General features: G+C 45.2%; 1 protein-coding gene across 3 annotated transcripts in view; it reads right to left on the bottom strand.

Annotated features, from left to right (window-relative positions):
- Window positions 1–26,621, bottom strand: part of PAX5 (paired box 5) — a 231,019-nt gene that overhangs the window by 194,906 nt on the left and 9,492 nt on the right. The window contains exons 1-5 of one of the 3 annotated variants that reach the window (XM_077816514.1): window positions 25,865–25,907; window positions 18,071–18,236; window positions 12,893–13,090; window positions 7,056–7,120; window positions 2,556–2,684 (exon numbers count right to left, since the gene is read on the bottom strand). In XM_077816514.1, coding sequence (XP_077672640.1) covers window positions 2,556–2,684; window positions 7,056–7,120; window positions 12,893–13,090; window positions 18,071–18,236; window positions 25,865–25,907 — 601 coding nt within the window. Of the gene's footprint in view, window positions 1–2,555; window positions 2,685–7,055; window positions 7,121–12,892; window positions 13,091–18,070; window positions 18,237–25,864; window positions 25,908–26,621 lie in introns of those variants that run through there. The other 2 variants (XM_077816513.1, XM_077816515.1) reach the window with 2 other exon arrangements.

The following is a 26,621-nucleotide window of genomic DNA, read 5'->3' as shown; positions in this document are numbered from 1 at the left end:
GCTTCTTTGTACTACTTGGAGTGCACTTTGGGTGCTTAACTTGGGTGACAATCGCTTAGTGGAGAGGAAAAGGGTGTTAATGGAATTTACTGGGAGGGAGAGGGGATTAAGACAGGAAAAAGAAATTCCATAATGTGGAACATTTAGCTAGACACTTACCAGAGCACCCTGTCTACCCCACTTAACGAGTCTGCAGCAGGGAGCCCACTAGCTGGGCAGCTTCAGTGGGCAGCGGAAGATAGCGGTACTGCAATTGCAGATAGGAGTATTGGGGATGGGTAGCCTGCTGGGTTTTGAGCCTTTCACGTTCACATTCTCAATCTTTACTCTGCAACTATGAGGGTTTACTTCTTATAAATGAAATCTGAGATTCTTCTGTGGCTCCAGGAGCGGGGGCTTTAGGTGAAATTTAGGAAACTATTGTGATATCCCTGTGAGAGTTTGCAACATTGAGATTGCCTCTCTCCCAAACCTTAGGGGCTATGCAGCTTTTACCTTAATGCATTGCAGAAAAGTTTTACTCGCAGTTTTAAAAATCACCTTTCAGCACAGATCAACCCTATAAAATGTCGGCCCAAAAGGAGAAAGTTTTGGAAAGTTACAAGCCACTGGAAACAGGGCTGTGGGATGGAGTTTCTATATTTTCTGTCCCGGTTCCCATACTGCTCTTATCACCACGGTAGACGGTTATGCATCTTTAATTAACTAGAGAGTTTCCTATTATAATGCTAATATTTATTTGTATAGTTATGGCCTGATTTTCAAAAACTCAGGTGTGCATCTGCACACCAAATCAATGTGCACACCTAATGCAATTGCATGTACAAACCAAGTCTTTGCACCCATTCAGCCAGCCACAGTCTGAGTGAAATCTAGGCCCCACGGAGCTCAGTGGGAGTTTTGCAATTGACTCCCATGGTCCCAGGATTTCACCCGATGTGTCTAAACGGCCCTCTGCACCTGACTGCTTTGTGCAGCCCTGGGAATTGCCATGCACACTCGTTGTTTGGACTTGGACAGGCACTCCGGGCTGTTTAAAAGTCAGACTCGTACTCTGTGTGTACATACAAAGAGTGGGATGAATTGAACAGGAGGATAACTGAATAAAATGTCCAGTCGGGCTGTTTGTGAGGCTCAAGGCCACAGAGAAAACATTGCTTTTTTCCCTTCCTGACCCAGAGTTTACAAACACTCCGGGGTCATTTCTCCCCTTGAGGTGTGTGTGTAAATCCCATGAACAGGGCATGCACGTGGATGGCAGAACAGAGCTCCTCGTCAAGAGCAGCAGTGTCCTTTGAATGTGTCTGTGCTTTGTGACCACGAACCCGACTGTAGTACTTTAAGCAGCAGGGGGGAGGGCAACAAATGGGCAGAAAGAAAACAGATGAAGGCCTCCATCCTCCAACCATTGCCATGCGCGAGTAATTTACACGCGTGAGAAGTCCCAGTGACGTCACTCCCATACAACAATGTCTGCAGAATCAGGCCCTAAACTTGCCCCAGGGTTAAAATTGTCCCACTCCTTTGATTATAATAGGTGAATATGGCTGGCATGTTCTCCTGATGATATTTCCAGCCCTCTGGAACTCCTGTGGTTAGATAATAAGAAACATCCCTTACACCCCTTCAAGGAAAGAGCCAGTTTAATTTAAGGCATCTTTAAAAAAATTCACACTCAGAATAGCCCGTCCTTTTTCCTAAATTATCCTTAATTTTAAAGGTAATGCAGCATCTTCCTCAAAGCGACATCCAGGCTGCACAGTGACATTTAACTATGAACCTTAAGAAGAATGCAAAAACTATAGGAAATGCTCTGTATGAAGCAAAATCAAGCCATCTTCAGTGCAGCCTTCGCTGTCAAAAATCCCACTGATGTCAGTGGGATCTGGGGAAGTGCTGGAGAAAGGAAACTGTTCCTATAAACCATCTGGATCTCAGACAAGTCTAACCCACCTCGTTTGTATTTTATTTTTTAACAAGGTGTAGTGTTGTGCCATCATAATAATGTATCTTGCCATTTGCCCTGATGGGCAGGAAGCTTTCTTAGTTTAGTTCAGTTTTGTTCTTACGTCATTGAAAAATGCAATGCATCCCAAGTGCTTTATAATATATGAATACTGGCACCTGACAATGGGACCAATCCTGCTTCCATTCTACCTGCCATTGACTTCAAGTGGAGCAGGGGCAGACTATCTGGACCTGATTGTGATCTCATGTAGACCTGTAGAAATCGGAAGAAACTCCATTGCCATTGATGGAGTCACACCAGCATGAAAACCTTGCACACAGAGGCAATGTCTCCTTAGCATCACTATCGTCTCTGTAGCCATATCAGCCCAACTGGTCGTGCAATAGCACTCCGGAAAAAACAGTTCCCACATTAACAGATTAAGTCACAAAAGCAGATTACATGGATCCATGTCAGACACAACTCGATATGGCGAGTTCTAAGAAAGTGAATATTGAAGACAAATAGCCGAGAGACCATCTTTCTAACGCCGCCCGTCCCTTTTTCAGCACGTGCTACCCACCGAAGAGAAAATAGGCCCATTTACCTTCATCGCGTTTGCGTTTGTTGCTTTCAGCACTGGGGGATGTAATTCCCAGAATTCCACTAATGGAGTAGGAGGAGCCTGCGGAGTCAGTGCTCACTGTCGAGACTTGGGTCACGGACCCCGTGGAGGCTGTAATTAAAAGCAAAGCAGTCAGCAGGCTGGTGGAACATGGAAGCCAAAGCGTGCCCACAACGCCTGCCGTCCCAGTCATCCTGGGACCACTTTCCACACCCTCAGCCACAATAATTTCATGCGACTCTGCAGTGCCCCAGCTAAGAAGCTGAATGGTGATGCCTGTTTTGTTGTGTTTCCTCTGGCACGTGAGTTTTGAAAAGGGGCTGATGGAGCATAGCTTGTGGCAAGCACACAATGGACTGCAATGGGGGCTTTGCGTGTTCACATGCAATGCGGTTTACAGACCCCCTTGCTCAGACTAAAGTGGTGATGGAGCGGTGCTGGGCCAAGAAGGCCCTGCCCCACATCAGCCGAGGAGCAGGCTCCAAATGGAGGACCTGATTAAAATGGGAGTCTGGCAATCAAGCTGGGGAGAGGTAAGGAGAAGTTGTCTGCAGGAAGGAAGCCAGTTAGAACCTTCTGGGACAGAGGAATCCACAAGGGAAGGATCTGGACTGGGGACAAGGCCTGATGGGGCAGCCAGGGGCCTGACCCCTTTTTCTCTCCCCTTCTTCTTCACAAGGGGGAATTACTGGACACTGGAAGGGAGATGGGCAGCCCCAAGTGACCCTCTGAATCACTGCGACTGCTTGAACAGCCTCCTCGAGGAGGAAGGCGGAGGGCTGTGATCACGCCCCAAAACAAAGAGTGCACTGGGAGGTAGGAAGTGGCCCAGGGGAGGCTGGTCTGGGGTATCAGCTAGAGGGGATGGAAATACAGCCTCCCCCCTTGGTCTGGACCCAGTGGAGAGGGAGGGCCTGGATCTCCCTACCCTTCCCTCTGCCCCTAACCCAACTGGGGGTAACCCAGAGAAGGACAGACTATAATTTGGCCACTAGGCCCCCAGATTGCCTACAAGGCCCCCAGGACTCTGAAGCCCTTGAAGACTCACTAAGTGAGCCCCGCTATAGCAAGAAAAGTAGCTTTGGGCCCAGAGTAACACTCAGGGCAGTGCTCCATTCAGGTTGCTTCCCTTCTAGGAGTACCACGGTGGTTCTGGTTCCTGGCATTCCCTGTTCATGAAAATCACGGGCTGGCGGCAGTCACGGTTGGCCGTGGTGCCAAACCCAAGCATTCAGAAAGCAGGAATCAGGCCCCCAAAATCATTAGATTTACAAAATAATTTTAAAAAGTGGGGTCCTTTTTATTTCCCTCTGGGTGTCGGAGTGTTGAGGGTTCAGGTCTCACCCTTTTCTCTCCCACCACATGGCCTAGAAGCTTGTTAATGAAAGCTGCGGTTCTCAAGCCATAATCTGATTCCAGCAACTCAGATGTTCGGAAACAGACCAGATATTGTGACAGTCGTGATAAAATAGTCAGAGTTGGCAGTGGTGCCACGGGAGAGCTGCTGACACAGCGTTGTGTCTTTGGTTCCTTGCACTCCCTTGTCTGTCTGTCTCCATCTGTTCTCATCTTATTCTTCAAGTGTAACTTCTTTGGGGCAGGGACCATTTCTTGCTCTGTGTTTGTACAGCGCCTAGCACAACGGTCCCTGACTAGGCTCCAATTAATAATAATAACAACTACACTGTGCTTGTTTTATGGACCAGTGAGGGCCGTTTAAAAGCAGTCTCACTGCCACGCCCATCAGACACCTTATATATGCCCCTCACAAATGTCAACGCTCAAGTTGTGTTTTATCTACCGTCTATCTTTTTTTAATTGACTCATTCTCTATACAATAAATGTAACGTTACATATTAAGCCACTAATTAAGAATCTAGTGTGATGTGGCGTTAACCTGAAGCCACAACCCAAGACTGCTGATGTATTATTAGTGGGGGAACCCCAGGGCTGGTAACCTAACCGTTGCAGTGCTTCAGTGAGCCTTTTGTATTAAACCCTTCATCCTGACTGCAACAGGGGGAGAGGAGTCATTCGCCTGCATTACACAGAATACTAAATAGGAGGAAAGCGTAAGGCAAGCGCCCTGCTACGGGAACCTTTCGAAGGATTATCAAGACCAGATGACATTGTCTAAATGTCTGGTTATCAGTTTACAGCTTTAAAGAGGTGGAATGGCTTTAGGTGGATAGGATAACCATAATTATAATAATGCTTAGCAATTAGAGATTGCACTTTATATCTTCAACATGCTTTGTGAGCACAAACTGATTAACCTTCCACACAACTTCTAGGAAGCAAGTCATTAAATAATAACATTCCCAGTAGGAAAACTGAGGCAAGATGGTTAAGTGATTTGACCAAGGACACAGATGGAATTAGTGCCCAAGCCAAGAGTTCGAATCCCAGCACTGACTCCCTCTGTGACCGCAGGCACAGCACTTACCCTCCTTCCTCTGGTTTCCCCATCCATCCTCATACACCACCCTGGCATGTGGTAAGAATTAGTCAATGTGCATGATTCACTGCCTGGATTCTGTCTCCATAAACAGGCAGAACCCAGGCTCCTAGAGCAAGGAACACAATCTACCTGCCCGCAAGCCTGGGTCTGCCAGGGGGCCTACAGCCAAAGAGCACAGCACACAACATGGGCAGGCCCAGCTGGGGAGAGGATGGAGCTAAAGCCCCCAGGAGCTGTCCAGGACATGACTTAAAGCTGCTTCCATTTGGCAGAACGTTCCCGGTAGGCCAGGTGGGGTACTGACCTGTCCTACAGGGAGTGGCATTAGTGATGGTCAATGTAAATTTGGAGCTGCCAGCCGGTGTTGTTGCTGTGCCCATATGGCCTCTTTCAGGTTCTCCACAGCTGACTCTCCATCCCTCCCTGGGGACAGGGAAACGTGAGCATGCACACATCCTTTGGCCCAGGGCAGTGGGGTGGCATCCCCTCTCTGTCACTCGGCCATCCCACAGCTGCTAATCCCAGAATGCCAGCAGGGAGAGTCAGCATTCTGTTTGTGCTCAGCGGCCACAGCATCTGGATGAATCACTGAGCTTCCGTCTGTGCAGAGCAAAGCGGAGTCAGGATTTGCCCCTGTATAAACAAAGGCTCCTCTGAAGCCATCAGGAGTTTTGCTATTGAGCTCACTGGTAACGCAATCGAGCCTTAAACTATAATTCACGCTAGCTGCTGCTTTTCTTCATCGGAGGCTCTTAGAGTCACTTTCTTGATAAAATGATTCCAAATGTTTGGATATAGCAGTACGCCCACAAGCTTTCCACCTGAGTCTCGCAAAAAGCACCTCCCAGATATTTCTGTTTAACTTCACAGCACTCCTGAGAAGTTAGCATTATCCCCATTTTACAGATGAGGACACTAAGCCAGAGAGCTTATGGACCAGATTCTGCTGCCTTTCCTTACATTGAACAATACCTTATCCCACAAGGGCTACTTGCAGAATGAGGTACCAGACCCAGAAGCAAGGTGGCTTACTGGCAGTCCCATTTTGTAGCATGGGTGGTAATAGAACCCAGATTGCCTAAGTCTTGTACCGTCACCCTAAGTCCATCTTCCCTTCCCTTTCCTCCATGGGATGCCTTGCTACTAAGAAAGCAAACCCAAGTTTAACCTCCTAAGGATTAGCTATAAAGGACAAATCTTTGTTCAACTGAAGTAAATAATGTCCACCGCTCACTGCCTTCATTGCATTCTGCACGTAAGGAGGCATGAATACTGTGGGAAATGGAAATTTCAAATGAGGAATGCTCCACCTTATGACTGAAGTGAACATGCCTAAAAAGGAAGAATATGTGACATACATGCAGGTGCCTAAGACAATGTTTAGAGAGGTCAAAAATCTCCACGAACAAGAAAGTTGGACTGAGGCCACCAACTCCATTAACCACAAAAATGTGTTCACCGGGGCTGCTGTCTCCTGACATAAGTGGCATCGGAACTTGGCTAGAGCACATTGCTCTGGCCTGAACATCTGCATTAGGAAGGAGAAGGGAAGAACAGGAGAAGAAAGTTTGGAAAGTTTTGGTACCTCTTCACTCAAGATTGCAAGTGCACAAAGAATTATAGAAGGGCTAGTTGATGGAAGAAAAAAACACATTCAAAACTACTTACTGACTAATGATGCAGAAAATGTTATGAATAAGTAACCCTTTCTTGATTTATTACTTTAATTATCTGACATTCTATAGACCCCCATTAGTGGGGCTTTTTTGGTTTAGATTTCAATTTTCTGTCTCACGGTGAAAGCTATTTATCATAATAATCAGTAAAATTCAAAACCTTTTAGCAGTATTTATAAAATTCATTTACCATGTTCAGCCCTTGCAGAATGACAAAGAAGGTGCATTAGGACGTGTGCTGAAGTGTTTTATGCAGAATTATCTGTCCATAAGAATGATTAAAAGTTCTTTAGAATATTTGTATTCCATTATATTATTTTTTAACATAAAAAAAGTTTGACTTACCTATGCTGTGACTAGAGGCTGGGACCTGCTGGTTGGGTGGTTGCTGTACCTTAGTCCGTATGATTCTGCATGTAGTTGAAAAGAAACAAATGGCTCCTTACTATGAGGCATGCACACTGCAGAAACTGCAGGTAAATAAGAGCAGTGCATGGAGAACATCAGAAGCTATTTTGTCCATTCAGGACACCTAGATGGTAAAGGAAACATCTCTTCCTGTATTATTCCATTGAAGCGTAGTAAAAGTTAGACAGCTGGGCAGATCTAGGGCCAAATTTTCAAAAGTGCCAAAGATCCTGATCCTCAAAGGCATTTAGGAACCTCTTTGAAATCAGTGGGAGTAAAGCATGTAAATACAGCTGAGGATCTGGGCCTAGGTGAGTTAGGAGCCCATGTTCCATTGAGATTTAGGCTCCTAAGCACCTAAGGTTTTCAGGTGCCTGAAAATACAGGTAGATGCCTGGCTGGATTTTCAAAAGTGCCCAGGTGCCAAACTCCCATTGATTTCAGTAAGAGTTAGGCATCAACATATTTGAAAAGCCCAGTAGGCACCTATCACCTATCTTTGGGTGCCTAAATACCTTTTAAAATCTGGCCCTAAGTCACTTTTGAAAATGGGACTTACACTCCTAAGTCTCTGAGGAGTGTTTGAAGTTTTTACCCCAAAACAAATGGAATACTGAAAGCAACAAATCTTGGACCAAACGCAAGACAGCAAAACTCAACAATTACCTTCTCATACTTGGACACTCACACCATCTTCTGCTCTCATTTATACCAGTGTAATCTGGAGTAACTCTATGAATTTCAAAGGGGTCACTCCCAATTTACACCAGGGTTCCCACGGAGCAGCATCTGTTACAGGTGGGCATGTGGTGTTGAAAGATACAGAGAAATAAAAGAAAGGGTGTATGGTGGCTTTATGGGAAGGGGGCAGTCATCAAGAAAGGTAACAGGAATGCGTTGGCAAAAACTGCAGTGACAATGTATTAACGGGAAGGACACAGGGTGTGAGCCTTCTCCCCATGACATAAATGGACGTTTTGCCATGAACTTCAGTGGAAGGAACATCAGGCCCAAATACTAACTGTAGAGTGGTCTTGACTCAGCTAATACATAGTTCATTAACATGCTTCTCATAGTAGATGTGTATATTTTATGAACTATTTTGACAGCATGCTGTGGTGATGATTTCTCCTGGGGCTATTTAACAAGCTAGATTCCCAGTTTATGCCTTGCTATACACCAGTTTTTTGCACATTGATACGTTCACCCAAGAATGTCAAAACTTCATTCATGAACCGACTGTGTAAAGTTATTGTGGGGGTCTGCATTTGTGCATATAGCAAGAGGAAGAAGCTTAAAAATTATTCCCAGATCAGGGTTTTATCATTCAGAGTCCTTTTATGTAAAATCAGTTTTCTGCAGAATTTTTATCTGTTCCCACTAGTTCTTTTTCTATGACTTAACAGCCATTCAGTAGTGACCACAATAGTAACAGCACATAACTCTTTATATAGGAGTTTTTCATCAGAAGGTCTTGCTGCTCTTTACAAAGCAGGTCAGTATCATGATCCCTGTTTTACAGAAGGGAAAACTGAGGCACAGAAAGGGGAAATGACTCACCCGAGATCTCCCAGCAGGCCAGTCAGAGAGCCAGGAATAGAATCCGGGTCTGGGTCTCCTGAGTCCCAGCCCCGTGCACTAGGCACTTGATCACATGGCTGCCCCATATTTCTCTACTGAGCAGAAATAGCTGATGAGACGTGCTCCCTAAAGTGGGGACTGACTCCTTCCCTGCCTCTCCCATCTGGCCCTGAAAGCTGCAGACTGGGAAGCAGCCCCGGGTGCTGAGTGCGAATCACTACACTCCCAGTGGTGGGGCCAAGTTGACTCAGGGCCTGCCAGCATTCTTGTCCCCCAACAACAAGCTAGGCCTTTTGGAGCAGGGGCCCAATCCTGTATTACTGAAGTCAGTGAGAGCTTTGCCACTGACCTGGGAGCAGGACTGAGCTCCTCAAGTGGATCCATCTCTATGAGAAGGAAGGGGAGGAAATAACACTTTACACAAAGATTTTGAGTTGTCAGAATGAATCAAGAGAATTCAGGGCCTTCTTACATGTAAATATCTTTATTTCTGGAGGGCTAGAGGATAATAAAGCAGCTGGTGAGCTTGCAGATTACATGAGTGAAGCTAATAATTCTGATTAATTAAACCCTATTGTCATGAATTTGCTCCTGCTGAGGGGTATCATATGATTAATATTCATTAATATTATCAAGTATTGGTTGTATTAATTGAGGCGATCCCAAATTCTGAATTCTATTCTATCCAGGTTCCTATCCTTGGCTCATCACCATAGTATCTGAGCACCGTCCAGTCGTGCATTAATCAATGTGACGGACACCTGCCAGGTGTTATTGGAAGGCACGCTGTACGAGGAGGCATTCAGCTGTCCTGCGGTGATGAGCACGGGATAAGAAACTGCATCGGCTAGAATGCACAGCATGCAAGCCAGCTCCCCAGTGCAGCTCTGCCTTCACTGCAAGCAGCACTGGGCTGGCTCCTTAGTGCCTCCCTCCCCCACATGAAGCAGGGAGGCCAGGAGGAGCGGGGATGTGGCATGACTCCCCTCCATTTATTCCACATAAATGGGCTGTGCAGCCATTGCATATAACTACTTACGTCACAAACCAGGAGCAAGAGCTCTTACTGGACAACTTCCGATGGGGATCCAAAGTCAATGGATAGAGGGTTACATTTTAAAAGCACCTATGTGATTTATAAGCCCATTTTCAACCCCACTAGGCACCTGTTTGCATCTTTACGTGTCTCAATACCTTTAAAAATCACCCCCAAGTCACTTTGGAAAATGCTCCTAAATCATTTAACTGCTTTTGAAAATGCTATCCTGTGTTAATTTACTGTGCCCTGTGTACAGACATACACATGTAGGTATGTAATGTGCATGAGTGTATATTATATCTGTCCCACCCCGCCCTGCGTCTGCACTATGGCGCTCTGCTCGGGTTGATGGTTTTCACTATTAGAAATTCTGTGCTTTGCCTTCTTAGGATGTGGGAGTTGTTCTTTGCCCAGGGCTAGAGAAAAACAAATCTTCGTGTCATAGTTAAGACTAAATGGGGACTTTCACATCACCCTATGTATGTGCACCAGCCCCATGGCTCCTGTTCTGGAGCTGGGGTCAGAGACTGCTATGGACTGTAGGTCACATGCAGTGGAATGTCAGACAATCATCCTCTGGCTGGGTAGTCTTCCCACAGGGTTCTCAGACCCCGACCCCGCCCTCCATAACTGGATATCTGCTTTTAAAGGGACAGACCCAGCAAACCCAGTGACAACATTAGTCCTTAACGACATGAGACATCCATTGACTGCAGTGGGACTACCTTACGTGAGCAAAGATATGCAGGATCGGACCCTACTGCCCCAACACAGCAGAGCATTTAGGTATATGCTTAACTTTAATCCCAAGCTTGTGTCCCAGGGAGAGCAGAGCTGAATAGGAACAGGCTGCAGAATTGGGACCTCATGTATTTGGAGTAGATTCCTGGCTTATTACCATATGTAGGGTTTTTCTTACATGCAATTGCAAGTTCTGAACAGCAGGATGGGGCTGTAAGGTAGCAAAAACGATTCTTCACCATAAAACAAACCAATGCAAAAAGCTTGAACGTGTTTCAAAGGGAGGTTCTGAGCCACAACTGCAGATGGATGAGAAAGGATGAGATTTCCACCAAATGGGGTGACTTACAAATCCCAGAACAATTTTTTAACATGTAAATGGGATCACTCCATGATATTATTGGTACGAGAACTACACTGGGGTGGTAGAGAAGACAACAAAAGAGTGAAATGTGAAAACTGGATTAAAACATGCGAGAGGCCTGGTTAGGTTGTAATCTCTTTAGGGCAGGGAGTGTCTCTTGGTTATGTGTTTATAGAGCACCTAGCACAATGAAGACCGGGCCCCAATGTGCAATAATTAAAAATAATAATCATGCTACCAATGAAGACAATGGAAAGACTCCCATGGATTCCAGTGGGCGTGGAGCTGGCCTTTGGTTATCTGAGGACATATAGTATTAAGATTTTTTTTCGGCCCCTGGTTTCTGTTTTGTTTCTCAAACTAATCTCTTTCTTGCCAAAATCTGTAAATCTCTCAGTATTACTGAATGCTGCTAGGATTTCATTCCAGTTAGGAAACTGCCGACAGCATTAAACATTTTGAATTGTCTACCCAGTCTTTGCACTTATTCCCATAAATCTGTCACATAACATTCGATTAGGAGGTAAAGGGCCACCCATTATTTTACATGTATCATGTCAGAGATTATTAATACTTAAGGGGCAATTCCACAAGGGCATCCAGGTTGGGATCCCCAAACAGACATACAAAATAATATGGCGTCTATTTATTACTTGACCCTAGACACACATGGAAATTTAGAGTTAGCTGCATTCTGGGGATTTGGATGAAATTGCATGAAAACTATCTTGATTTTTAAAACCACACACATACACACAATGGATTCACAGCCCCACACAGTCTTTGAATTTAAATGTAAAGGGGTTTTATGTCTACACCCTGTATCGTCAACTATGAAGAGCCCTCTGAGAAGAATACCACAGAGGATGGAGGGCTGTTGCTTACCATCTAGAATGTTTGGGGGATTCATATCTCTTCCATTAAACACTTGTTACTGACTTTTGTAACTTTTCACAAGATGTTTCTCAACACTGTCATGATGAACACTGGTTTTTCTCTTCGGTGTGAGCTAGCATCCCATCCATCGAGCAAGAGAGTGTTGGCTTCCTAAATAGTTCTGGTTAAGATTCATTTAAGGTGGAGCACTTTAAAAGAAGTAAAAAGAAAAGGAGTACTTGTGGCACCTTAGAGACTAACCAATTTATTTGAGCATAAGCTTTCGTGAGCTACAGCTCACTCCATCGGATAAAGTGAGCTGTAGCTCACAAAATATGCTCAAATAAATTGGTTAGTCTCTAAGGTGCCACAAGTACTCCTTTTCTTTTTGTGAATTACAGACTAACACGGCTGTTACTCTGAAACCTGTTAAAAGAAGTAATTATACTTTGTACCTCTGCAGGGCTCTAATCCTGTGTCCATGAGAGTCAATGGCAAAGCTCCTGTCATGCAGGATCGGGCCCCATGGTAGTACCTTGCATGTGAGGTTCTTAAAGTTCTTTTAAAAATTAATTAACTCCCAAAACACCCCTCTGGATAGGTACATTTACCACTCATTTTACAGGTGGATAATTGAGGCATGTAAAGGTTACAGGCCAGATTCCATCAGCCTTACTCATGGTGAGTAGTACCTTACCCACCGAACATGAACCTGGCCTAAGGGAATCCAGAAATGTTGACGTGCTTTAACCACTAGACCTCACTCTTCCCACCCTCCGCTGAATCTGAATTCAAAGCTTTTTTAGATCACCGGTAGTCCAGGTGGCTGGTGGTCTCAACCTTATCCCTAGGGAACGTTTATACCCTGAAATCCCTTGCTGCCGAATCCAACCCTGCGAGCAGTCTCCATTGGAATCAGCATGGGACTTTAACAGCAAAAGAACTGCAGGTCGGGATGGGATGCAGCAGCCAGGCTGCGTGGTGAGAGCAGTTGCTCATAAGAAGCCACACACTTGCCTCTGTGCTCAACTACGGGCCTTCAGGGCTGCCCAAGTCATCCAGGAAACAAACACAAAGTGGATTACTTGCAAATGCCCCAGGAAGAACCCAACGGAGGAGATGCTGCAAATTCCAGCCATGAAAGCCGCTGACCAGTGCTGTCCAAATCTGTACCTGTTAATTGAGCTGACGCTGGGTACGGTGTCATTGTCACACACTCGCTCGGCTAGAAGTCTATCCCTGATCTCCCAGGCAAACATGGTGGGATTTTGGCGTTTATACTCTGCAATTTTTTCGACGACTTTGGGTGTGGCGACCTTTGGTTTGGATCCTCCAATCACTCCAGGCTTAATGCTCCCAGTCTCGTAGTACCTGGGAGAGACAAATCCAAGACAAAGCTTTAGTTACTAAGAGTTGACAGCCAGGAAGGCTGGAGATTTACAGTGTGCACTATTTTAGTGCAACGCATCTCCAGTCTCTTCTACGATACATCTGCCCTTTCACTCACACTTCCTGGCTACGTAGGACATTATCTCCGCAATGGATTAATTTATAGTAATTGAAAATGGGCCCCAGTATAAAACATATATTTTTCCATAACAGCAAGACAATAGAAACAATGCAAGATTAAAGGGCATGCTGAGTTCCTAAATTAACTGGAAATGTGTGTTATTAATCAGAGGTAGGGGCAATAATAGAAACAAATCACATTCAGCACCATTATTTTTGTACTGAACTCTTTTGTAATAAATTACTGTTTCGAGGGAAATTCGCCTTCATTAAATGCCTTGTCATCACTTCACCCCCACATGAAGGCCGGGTAAAGTAGTATCATGACAAATATTTGCAGAGGACATTTGAAGTAAGTATGCCAGTGTAACATTTTGTTATATTCTCTTTTCCTGGGAGCTATGATTTCAATATCCAGTTCTTAAGGAGCAAACAAATATTTCCTCATCACTATTCTCAGAAGAAAGTAGTGTGGTTGGTTTCTTTAAATTCAGAGGGCCTGATACCATAACCCTGGCCCGCAAATTGCTCTATTGACACCTGTGAGATTACTCATGTGATTAAAAATTATTCCAATCAGACAGAGTGGTAGGATCAGGCCCTTTCAGAGAATTGTATTAAAGACACTGACAGCTGTTCAGCTGGTTTAAATGGGACCAACTCCCCTTCCTTCAGTGTAGCTGCAACAATTTATGCCAGCTGGGAACCAGACTCTTTTTTTCTTTTTCTTGAAACAAAAGTTTGGAAACTACCGTAGAACTTCAGAGTTACGAACACCAGAGTTACAAACTGACCAGTCAACCACACCCCTCACCTGGAACTGGAAGTGCGCAATCAAGCAAAAGCAGAGACAACGAAAGCAAATACAACATTGTACTGTGCTAAACGTAAAAAATAAAGGGAAATCAGCATTTTTCTTCTGCATAATGAAATTTCAAAGCTGCATGAAGTCAGTGTTCAGTTGTAAACATTTGAAAGAACCATAATGTTTTGTTCACCGATACGAACATTTCAGAGTCATGAACAACCTCCAGTCCCGACGTGGTCGTAACTCTGAGGTTCTGCTGCAGCTGTTCTCCAACTTCATTTGCACTGCCACCCCCTTCGGACAACGAAAATTACTGTACAACCCCAGGAGGGGGGACCAAAGCCTGAGCCAACACGAGCCCGCCACCCTGGGCGGCGCGGGAGGGAGCCAAAGCCCGAGCCCCACTGCCGTGGGCGGGGCCGAAGCTGAAGGCCTAGGGCTTCAGCCCCAGGCAGGGGGCCCGCAACCTAAGCCCTGCCACCCAGGGTTGAAGCCATCAGGCTTCAGCTTCGGCCCCGGGCCCCAGCAAGTCTAACAGCCCTGATAACCCCATTAAAACAGGGTCACAACCTACTTTGGGGTCCCGACCTATAGTTTGAGAATGGCTGTTACTGTATTGCTCAAAGTGGGAGTCTTGTTCTGTCCACAGAGGACCAAGAGGAAATCTAAGGAAGAAGACAACCTCCCTAAATGATCAGCCTAAAAGTTGTGCTGTAAGAGATGACGTGGTTCTGGCTGTGTAAGTCAATGATGTTGTGCGCTTTTTTATAGTTTGTAATTTTCTAAGAACAGATAAAAATAAGCCCAGAACTAACAGCAGAGAGACTGATACTTTCTTCCCTATCAGACCTGATTCTAAAAGCCCTCTGTGCTTAGAGCTCCCATTTCTTTATGGGTTCTCCATACAGGGACACCTTGCCTGGCTGAATCATCTTTAGCAGCCTAAACTTGTTCATTGACTTTGGCATATACCATATTTTTAGCAGGATCCATATTAGAACCCACCCAATAAAAACATAAGTTCACATGATATATTTTCTCTGCAGCTATTTGACATCTGTATTGTCTGCGGGAAAATGAATCTCCTAAAATCTCTCTGATGCAAAAGAGCATGAGCATGTTATGGGACTGAACTCTGTGTATCAAGGGCAGTTGCATTGATCAAATTTCTTCTGCATTACAGGTTTAATTGTCTCACGGGGACTCTTTTTTCAGAGCCTAAAAAAGTCCCTTTAGTGGGAGTGACAAGATGATGTTTGCACCTGGGTAAATGATGAAATAATGGTGAAAACATGTTTGCATGATGCACCTAAAAAAATCATGCCTATGAAAAATGACCATGCAGCCCAGACCTTGTAACCCTCACTTATGGCATCCCATCAGTGAGTGAAAGCTCCAGAACTGGGTTTAATGCTGCTTTACTAACTGCTCACAATTTTCATGGGGCAAATAAAAAATGGCAGATTTTATAAAAATCCCTCTGTGTAACCAGTCTCTCTCTCGCTCTCTCTTGGGCCTGCACACATGCACGATCACTGGCTGTTGTTCCTTGTTTCTTGCTGGCTCCAGTTCTGGACAATCTAGGCAACAGGGAAACAGGCAATTGACAAGCAGTTTGGTGTTGCATTTTTGGACTCTGAGACAGACAGGACCCTATGCTGCTGGGTAACAGTTTTCCCTCATTGAAGGACATTGGCATAGAGGGTAAGGGCCTGATCTGAACCCCATTAAAATCAACAGAAAGATTCCAATGACTTTAAAGAGCATAAAATCAGGCCCTTACAGAGTCAGCCCCGGAATAACTTAATCCCAATTTCCCTGTAAAGCTGGGACAACCAAAGTGCAACCTGCAGGCCAGCTAAACCTATAGAATTCCACAGGGCACTCTTCCCGTCTGGTTAGTCTCATCTTTAACTTGGGGCGTGTCCCACAGAGACTACAGCTCCCACAATGCAATTCTCCAACTGGCTACAACCCCACACTAAAGATGAGGGCAGCTGCAATCTGCTAGATTTTATGCAAATTAGATCCTGCCCTTGAGCTCCGGGCAGGTTGCCAATTCTCCCCTCAGATGGGCACAGGGCAGTCGCCCCCGCTGTAATGCTCCGTTTGCAATCAGCTACAGTCGGCCTCCTTCTGCCGCCATTCAGACCATCGCCCCAAAGGCTCACATTTATTTCTTTGAACATTTCATGTTTTTTCCAACATTTGACCAAAAACAAGCGGATTCAAAAACTTTCAGTTCCAGAATTTGGACTCAAACGGTTTTATGTGGTGCATTCATATTTTTTCCCCCGCAGGCGGCAGCTCCAATTACAGTGACATTTTACCCACCATAATTATTAGTTATGAAAATAATGAGCTATGAAATTCCAATTTATTGTTGACAACTTAAATGACAAAACTCCAGAGCTGCTCTCTGAGCTCCATAATGCAAATATATCTAATGACAAATCTATTCAAATCTGAAACAGTAAAGTGGTTGGACTTTTCCCCTGTAGTTGCCTATTTATTAGCTTTGCACTGATACTAATAGAAATGGTTTGTAAATCAGCTAGAGTGGTAGGGTGTCACAGATAGGACCAGCACTCAGAAAAGATTCAAAGATCAAACAGAATGGAGCAGCCTGTGGTAGCCAGGAAAGTCCCATACAAAACACAAGAAAAGTCTCTCTCAGAAAGAGAAAAAATATCAGCGCTTACGTGCCCTTTCACTTACATCAGTGTAAAATCCAGGGTAACTTCATTGAGTTCCAATGGAATTACACTGGAGTAAAACTGGTGTGTGAGAGAAGAACCAGGTCTCCTGGATTTCTGGGACCTTCTGTGCATACATTCTGACTGGCCCCTGTGGCATAATAGCAGCAATGTGAATAAGACTGCAGAGAAGATTCTCCAGTAGAGACAATGGGTCTCATGGAATAACGGTGAACAAATCCTTAGCTTTGCCAGATTCATTTCATTTTGAGTACTGCATTTCTCCATGTGGGACTGCTGCTGCAGTTATTTCAGGGGGAAGAGTCTATGTACACTGCTTGACAAATGTTTGCTCTAACAATCTTTATAACTACAGTCTGACCAATAAAACAGATCAATTAAAATTGAGAGGAGAAAGTGAAGGTCAAAATGTGACTAATACCAGTGGAATGCAAACAATGAAGTTAATTCAATTGTTAATGCTCAGTAAACATTTAAAACACTTCTCTGAGTTTTAAAGAGAAAATAGAAGGTAATAGAAAAGTGTGGCAGGTAAAAGTTCCCAAGATACATGCATTCTAGTGCATTTAAAACCAGGGATATCTGATATTCAGATTTATGCACAAGGAGTTAAAATGCAGTGATGACTTTCCTGAATCTAAATCAAGTTCAAAACCAAATTCGGACATGATACACACCTTTTTTTTTAATTTACTATTGTTCTACCACGTTGAGCATCTCCAATCAGAACAGATGGCTACTCTCAAAGTACCGAAATTAAGAGAGTTAATGATTACTTATGGTACTGTGTGTTCTAATTAGCAATATATCTTATTACAAGAATAAAACAAGCCTTAAAATGAAATTATTGTGACAAATTTCCAAAGAGGCCATGTAAATGAGTGTGCTGACTGACAACTGCTCTTGGTAGCTTTGGGTAGTGAAATTATGTGCTAAAAATAGCATGTTCTTTAGAAAACAAAAGGGGCAGCTTTCACCATCAGATTCATAACTTCTGGTTTTTCCATTTTACTGCAAATGACTCACAGATCTGTCCATTTTTCAGTACACACAGGTGCAGGAAACTTAGATCACATGGGCCATCTCTCCCCTTCATTTCTTTAGTTATTTGCAAGAATTTTTTGGTGAAGTAAATAAACAAACAAATCAATCAATCACTTTCACTTCCCAGGTCAGACATCTTAAATTGTGACTGACTGATCCTATACCGTCTCCTGTCATTCCTTGGTCATTTCTATCAGTCTCCATTTGACTTGTTTCTTGTTTCATAATCTTTGATCCAGTGTTTGATATTCTCCTTTGCAGAAACAAAGTTACCTGCCAAGAATTTTGCTGACACAACCATGGCTGACCCGGAGCTGCCTGGAGATGTCACACGGCCTGACACCTTGGTGGGCAAGTTCCACAATCCTTTGGCGGACAACATCAGGGAGTGGACGACCATTCACAAAAACACCCCCTAACTGATTCACTCCTCCATGTCCTGAAACACATTGGAGAAAAAAAAAACAAGCAGAAAACAACATCTTTGTGATAGTTGGAAGACACTTCTCTACTGCAATCTTACTTAACCACAGATTCCGCCTTCACTATGATCAGCCTCACTCCTCAACAAGAGTTTAAGCATTTTCAAATTACTGATCATCCCTTACTGCCAAGGCAGGAAGAATTTTAAAAGTTGAAACCTAATTCTGTTCTCACAGCAATTTCACACCAATGTAACCCCCTGGCTTCAATGGAGTTCCTCCTGATTTAAGTGACATTGAAATCAGGACCCTAGTTTGTAAAACAGCCTTTCAAATTACATTTTTAGGCCCAGACCAGCAGTACTCAGGCAATATCTCCCCTTGAAACCAGTGGGAGATGTTGCCTGAGTAAGAACTGCTTGAGTAAGCCCTGTAGCTGCATGGTTAAAAGGTGAATTTTAGTCTCCCTACAAATATAAGGCTGTGTTCAAATAAGACTTGGACCATTTTCCTTATAAATTTAGTTTCATTCAGTCAGAAAAGGGTTGCACTGAATGTAATGATCATTTACTTTTCCCCCCAAAATGATTGCTTAATGCTTAATTTAATCAAAAGGAGAAAAATATGGAATGGCTTTTGCTGTTATAATTTACAGCGGCCTCTGCAGACATTATGGTCCCACAAATGAAATGTGAATGCTTAGCCCACACCTATATATTATTCTTTTTCTAGCAGATTTGCACTGTCCACCTTTAGCAAGGTGAATCATATATCTGATGTGAAATGGGACCCAGCTAGATACGTAGCAACTATACTGTGTAAAACCAAGGAACATGTAATAATCCCATGTAGCAAGCCACAAAATATAATTAATTCTCAAGTTGTTAATCATCGAAATATAACAGAGAGCTGGTGAAAGTGAAAACAAATAATAGCAAGAGACAGCTCTGTTGCCAAAACTGGAACAAAAACGTAGTAAGAAAAATCTCTGTTTACAGGGAACTTGGACGGTACAGAATAAGATGACAGGTCTTAAAAAAACAATGCTTAAAAAAAACAATCCTATAAACTATTTTTATTTAAATCCTGTCATTTCCCCATTGACAAACTATTGTCAAACTTTGTAAACACCTTCTAAAACTGTCAGCACACATCAGGAATCCACATAAAATATTTGATTACTCAAGCCAGTTTAAGCCTACACAGAGCAGCCCCTCACTGAAGTTCCTTGCCCATTTCAGAAGTGAACGTTTTTTTCAGCACACCAGATCTGAGTGGAAGCTTCAGGTTCCAGGTGTTTCTGCTCCAAAAATAAGTTTATTCAGAGCATATCAAGAGAAGTCTGAGAATAACCTTGTGCTGCATTTTCCAGAGTAAACCATCCCAGCACTGTAGGGTTACAGAACCGATCTGTTTTGATTCTGAAATGCTTTTAAGGCCAGAAAAATAATGTCCTTGTTGTTTTTAATAGCAAAAAAACAGGTACAGCTCCACTTAACTGAAACAAACTGGCCTCTGGTTCCTTAGCAATTTCAATTATATTAAATTATTAACATCATATTTAATTTTTTAAAAACGGCAGAGCTCCTTAGCTTTTCATCTAGAAAAGCAATTCAAAGTAGAAGAAAGAAAGAAAGAAAGAAAGAAAGAAAGAAAGAAAGAAAGAAAGAAAGAAAGAAAGAAAGAATCTTGATACTGAAAGCTAAGACTTTGTTTGGGGAAGGGTTTTAATTTTGTAATTATTCCCTCCAAATATTACAAGGTCGGTGTTTTGTAGGCATCCAGCTCTCCAAGAGTCAAAGGTTCCTTCATGCCCTAGAACAATTTGCCCTCTGGATGGAAAATTAAACAAAGGGCCCCTCTGTTGTGCGGTTCTTTTTGCTCCAAGTTCGCGACCAGCCAGGCTGGCTTGCTCGCCCAGCAGCAGCCGCGGAAGCTGTGGGTCACCAGCGGAGTGGGAGCGCTCTCCCCCACTTCAGCAGGGCCGGGGGGTCAGCTACCTACATGCCCTGACAGCTCTCCCCGGCGAAAGTGACGCCCTGATCGAGCTGAACTTCCCCAAACACTTCGATGGCAGGTAGTAAGGCCACGCGGTCAGCCATCCGCATTTCCCCCGAACAGCCAAAAATCAACACCTGCAGGAGTGTCCCGGGGTTCGTTTCCAGTGTAAAGGTGATTATTAAAATACAGGCGGGGGAACGTCGTGCGTTGATATTTGTTGTCAATAAAGATTGGATGTGACTTAAAATAAGTCAGTCTCGAAAGGGAGTTATAGTCCTCCCACGGGGGGGACACAAAAACCTGCCTAACAAAGATCTCTCGGCGGGGGAATAGCCCCAAATTGTTGCTGTATCACACAGCCCCCAGTTTGGCTATGGGAGATTCAAACGCTTTAGAGTCACCCCTAAAAGGTACCGCACTCCCCACCAACCCGGACTTTCCCTCCAAGAGGACAGAATTGTTACAGCTGCTAAATAATAAAGATGTCGCGATAAATCATCAAGCACTAGTCGGTGGCTTTATTTAAAAATATATATAACACTGGCCACCCCTGGGGCGAGCTTCTAGGGCAGCAGCTTTGTGCTGAGGAAGAGATTCCTGAACCTGGGCAGGGTTGGATCCTTCTGGGTGCCTAACAAAGGAAAGCTGCGCTATGCTAATGACCAGGCAAATTAGCCAAGAGTTTGAAAATCTCTGTATTCTCCGCACAGCTCTAACATGCTGCTGGGGGCAAATGAACACCCCAACCCCACCAGAAATAAAACCACGTTGGTCCTGAGGCGAAGTCTTAATAGCCAGGGAGCTCGCCATCCCCACTTGCCTTTCCAGGCGATGGAGACCAGGGCTCAGCAGTGATATTCACCAGCCCAGGCTCTGAGATGATCCTCTTCAGCTAGGGCCACTGTGCAGAGCAAATTGCTCAGCCGGGGTGGACTGCGCTCCCTGCATTGGTGTGCTGGAGCAGGAGAGGTTAAATTACGTTCAAATCGTCTGCAGCCGGGTAAAAGAGCATCCCAGAGCCTTTTACGGGCAGCTAACGGGCCTTCGGATTTGCACCATTCATCTTCCGGCTGGAGAAATGTATGGGATGGGAAAGGAATAACTAGTTCAAATGAAAGGAGAACGATCCATCCGTGGGGATGCCTTCTCCTCTTCCACTGCATTTGTCCCCATTATCACCTGCTCCTCTGGCTAGCAGATGGAAGTTCTCACTGAAGGAAGGCAAAAAAAAAAAATGCTTTTAAAAATCAGATCTTCTTTCCTGCCGCCAATCACCCTGCAGAACCACCAGAGCAGATTTCAGGCCGCCCCGAGTCTAGCAGGGCCAGCTCTGGGAGTTTTGCTGGGCAACAGAGGTAACTAGTCCCTCCCTGTGAAAAATACACGTTATTAAATGACTAGGTCTGCTGTGTGTTCCGGGGGGCTACGCAAGAAAACTGCGCTCTGCCAGGCGACCGCTGGCGGTATAAAATTACAAAGCATCTCAGTCTGGGGCAAGTTTGTAGCACTCTATACTACTGTGCCTATTGCTGAGAAAAGTTAAAGCAATTTAAACTGTGAAGAATATATATACTACGCATCTATGGATTGTGTGTATTGTTCTGTGACTATAATATAATATAATATAATATAATATAATATAATATAATATAATATAATATAATATAATATAATATAGACACACAATCCTTACATGTATGCAGATATACATATGTATGTACATATGTATTGTGTAGTCTTCATTGAGAAGTATTCAAGTATACAATACATATAGACCTATATGTATGAATATATACTAGACATGTAGGGAGTGTGTGTGTATTGTTGTGTCTGTGTTATTTGTGTATATTACATATACACACAACTGTGTGGACACACTCCCTACATGTCTAGTATGTTTTCATGCGTATATATGTGTGTAATATAGGAATAGAGGCATATCCGTGAGGGAAAGAAGGAGACAGATTATAGAGCTGTGGGTCTGTGAATGCACACGCATTCCAGCAGCACTTTAAGCATTAAATCCAGCATCGCTGCTCCGTCGACTGGCTGTAAGGGAAAGGGTTGCTGAGTCTCAACAGAGCCACCCCATTTGCTAACAAGGGGTATTAAAGAAAGTTGTTGGTTTTTTTTTCCCCTTTAAATTCCTAGAAGTGTCCTGGAGAAAACTAACCCCCAGGGTGTTCTCTGTAAACATTCCCTCGCCCCTAGAAATGGGTGGGAACTCTTTTACAGAAGGTAAAGCTGACTGTCAGCACCTCAAGGAACCAAGCACCTTTGCAGTATTTTCCCACTCGGGTCTCGGGATTAGAAAACGCCGGGAGAGCCAGGCAAACCGACGGAAAGAGCGGCGCCCTTCCAAATGAATTCTCATTGTCTTTATCAACGTGTCCGGGGTTTATTCGGAAAGTCCGTCTCTTAACTGTCCGTCTGGCCGTCCCTCCTGTTCGAGCCCAGCCCACTTCCAAGGGGGTCCTCGTGGGCTCGGGGTGCCGCTCAGGTGGGTTTCAGCGGCAAGGGTCGCCCCAGGGCGAGGGGAAGCGGCTGACTCAGCACATCCTTATTTTGTCTGTTTCCTCCCCCCAGCTGAAATGCGCGCGGTATTTCCCCTCCCCTGGCACGGCGACCAGATCGCCCCTCCGCCTGCCGCGAAGCCCGGCGTCCGGCAGGAAAGGAAGGAGCTGTCGGCTTATTCGGGTTTGGTTTGGGGCTAATCTGAGCGCAGGTGAGGTCTGGACAGGTTTATCGTGCGTACATCCACGCCCGTGCCAGCTGGGAACCTCTGTGGGGAAAGTGCCCTGCGCCTTTGCGCGTCACCTCTCAGCCTTTCCCCTCGCCCCCGTGGGAAGCAAAGAGCCGGGAGAGCTGAACGACCAAAACTTTTAGACAGAGGAAATCCGCAGGGATTGGGGGCGGGGCGGGGGGTCGTTAACAAGCTATGGGAAGCGATGGAGGTGGGGGACTTGTTCTTCACCCCGTGCTGGTTACTGTTGTTAAGCAGCGGAAGAATCGCCACTCGCTCAAACAGCCCAACCACTGACCAGACTTTCGGGGTGAGCCCCAGGTCCAGCCAACCTACTGCGTGGGTAGGTAGTTAAACTAAGGAACATGCCATTCAGATCCCACCTATTCACTGCTTTACCATGTATCAAACAAATATAAACACTGGGGCATGCTGCCAGACCGATAGGCAGGTACGTGTTGGTCCCCACCTGTAAAAAATTGACTTTCCTAGTAGCAAAAGCATAGCACAATGCAACGACCCTTAGTTCTTCCTTATATTGGCGTCTATGCACACACTGCATCGATGCTGGATCCAGGGGCTCATTGCCTGCGGGTTTCAAGCTTTCCCCTCCAAGGAGAATGAAGAAACTATGTGGGATTGTTATTCCTGGGCCAGAAAAAACCGCAGGCATTGTAAGCACTCCGCTCTTTGCTCAGCGTTTGTTCTCCCGCTGTGTGACGGCTTTGCTACATACTTCCTTAGGAAATGATTCCTCCGGCTAGGGAATTCCGCTCTTTGGTGGGCATCTATCTGCTCTCGGCTCCAAATCAGGTTCTAGGTTGGGAGTATTTCTGATGGGGCTGGCGTTAGCTGTCTTCGCCCGCTGAGGATGCTAAAGACTAAATCAACATTTGTGACAAAACAGCGTCTGGGCTGTTGTGCAGGAAGAAGTCTGATCCCTTTCCTCGTAGTCACATCAATATATATTATTGTTTCAAACGTTTTAACTAGGTAAAATGTGTCTCATGAGGGAGAACAGAATGGCTGTTAATGGTCAGCTGAAAATTCAGCCAGAAATTTTTTCTTTGGAGTCAGTTGCACTAAATCTTTCCAGAACCAGATTGACTGCAATAGCAAAAAGCATCATAATCAAACTGGGGTTTTGCCCCTCCATTTCTTTTCCTCCCCTTACATTCCTGCAGAAGATATTGATTTATCATTATTTAGGTTAATGGAGGAAGCAGCTAAGTCCCTTGGTGGCTTTTCCACGTATGGTTGCCAGTCAAATGAGCAGAAAGACAACTCCGGGAGAAATCTTGTTTTTCACTATTAATCATATTTCAAACTGTCCTTCTCCTAAATGAAAAGCTCAATTTGCACATCAGTTAAAATATTTTGATTTGTAAATTAAAAAATCAAAGTCAATTTTTCCATTTGCAGCTTTCCTTTTTTTAGAAGCAGGTTATTTTGAAAATGTTTTAAATGTCTCGTTCAATTTAGCTAAAAAATAACCTTCGTTTTTTAAATCAAAAATGGTGCGTTTGTCTTTGCAGTTCATCTTCTACACTTCCCTGTAAGTTTACAGTCTGTCCTTCTGTAGTCATCTACCGTGTGTTCTATTCTAAATTTATAAGATAGATAGATAGATAGATAGATTCTATCTATATATCACGTTCTTTTATTTTGAAAACAAATCTGTCTTGGCTAAAAGGCTGGAGTGCATAAGGGAAATGTGATTAGTTCTACTTTATATTTCCTTGAAATCTCTAGATCTAATCCAGCGTTTAACTCACCGTGAGAGAAGATGTCATTTCACATAACACTGTGTTAATGGATAAATCTTCTCCCAGCCTCTCACAACAAACCTCAAGCAAACACATTGTCCACATTCTGCTAACTTACACAGCTAGTTCTAACATTTGGACTCTGTTGTACGTTCCCCCTTCCTCAGACTTTGGTCTTGCAAAAATTAATTCAACGTTTTTAGAAGAAAATTATTTTAGACTCAGTTTATCATTGATAGCTGCTAGGTATTTTTAGGCTAAATCGATATTTTACATTTAGCAAAAATGCTGCAGACCAAACTTTTCTGTATCTTTCAAACACAATGTTTTCTTTGAGAGAGAGAGAGAGAGAGAGAGAGAGAGAGAGAGAGAGAGAGAGATTTGATTTAGAAATATTTGTACATCAATTCATTCTTCTAGAGAGTAAATGATACTCACTAAAATAGGCTGTTCCTAATATTTCCAACCCCTATTTTTGCTAGTAAAGATTTGTCTTAAAAATTATCTGTACATAAATAATTAACAAATGGTAAACGTCGACTAAGGGAAACCTCAACTTTTTAAGCCAGCCAAAAAGGGACTGGGGGGAAAGAGACTTACAAAAAGGAACAGGTCTGTCTGGTGGAACTATTTAAGGGGCTTTGATTGTACTGCTTACTTTGGGCATTTGAACCTCACTGTGAGATGGCAAAGATCTAACCATGCGATCCTCTCTGTAGTCCTCACCCAGTGGTTTTAATACCTGACCTAGGTAAATCAAGGTTTGAAATTTGCCTTCTGTTTTCTCTCTGTGCACTCCGTCTCTGGCTTTCACAACACAATGATTAGCAAGGGCTGGTCGGAGTGGCATGTACATGGGGATCTAGGTGACACACATTCTCTAGAAACACCGCAGAAGTTTATCTCGCGAATTCAAGGGGGAAGGAGCGAGCCAGCGGCGGCGGCTGTTGTTTTCTTTTCCATCCTCCCTGCAAAGCGCAGGTCAAGTGCGGCTGGCCCTCGCTCGTGGTGCCCAGAGGCAGCTACACCGACCCCCCTTGAATAACCGCTCGGGAGGGACGCTGTGTGATCGGGCCAGGCAGGGTGGCCGGATCGGCGCTAAATGTCAGAGAAGTGGAACTAGCCGCCTACTTACTATGCATTGCTGCAAACGGGTCGTGCTTACAGTGTATTTCCATCGGAGCGGTCCCCAGCAGCGGTCCGGTCCGGTCTGAAACTCCCCGGCGCTCAGCCCTGCTCCGTCAGCCCAAACTGCGGGGACGGACCGCCCAGACCTCTAAGCTCCACGCCGGCCACAAACCACCCCACAAAGCTCCTTCCCAGCGCGGCAATGTCCGGTCACTCCGGGCGGCGGGACGGGACCTGGGGAGGAGTTCGGGACGGTCCGGTTCCCGGTCCCGCCCGGTCCCTGCAGGTCTCCCGCCGGCTCTGGGGCTCCCAGCCGCGGGGCGGCTCAGGGCGCCATGGCGAAGGTCAGGCGAGCCCCCAGCGGGCACAGCTCCTCAGGCGGGTCCGGAGCAATCCAGGGGCCGGAGAGGCGCGGAGCGGGGACGCCGCGATCCGGGGCCGGGCGGCCGCGGGGCGAGCTGGGGGCCGGAGCGGGACCTGTCGGGGAGGCGGCGGGGGCTCCCCGCCCCGGGGAAGCTGGAGGGCGCTGGGCGAGGTGGGCCGGGGGCTCCGACCATGCCGGGCGGGCTGCTCGGCTCCCTCACGCCCGCCGCTCCGCCCCGGCAGGCTCCGGCGCCCGGCGCTGCGCTCCCATCCCGCTGCCCGTCTCGGCTGCCCCGCGGCTACTGCGCGCCCATGGCGGAGCGAGGCGCCTGGCCGGAGCCGCCTTCAGGACCCCGCTGCATGTGGACAGCGGCGCGGGGCTCAGCCTCTGGGAGCGGGCG

Source organism: Eretmochelys imbricata, chromosome 5 (assembly GCF_965152235.1).
Source record: "Eretmochelys imbricata isolate rEreImb1 chromosome 5, rEreImb1.hap1, whole genome shotgun sequence".
In the NCBI taxonomy this organism is placed as follows: domain Eukaryota; kingdom Metazoa; phylum Chordata; order Testudines; family Cheloniidae; genus Eretmochelys; species Eretmochelys imbricata.
The sequence above is the reverse complement of the archived record's forward strand: the minus strand, read 5'-3'. Positions and strand labels throughout refer to the sequence as shown.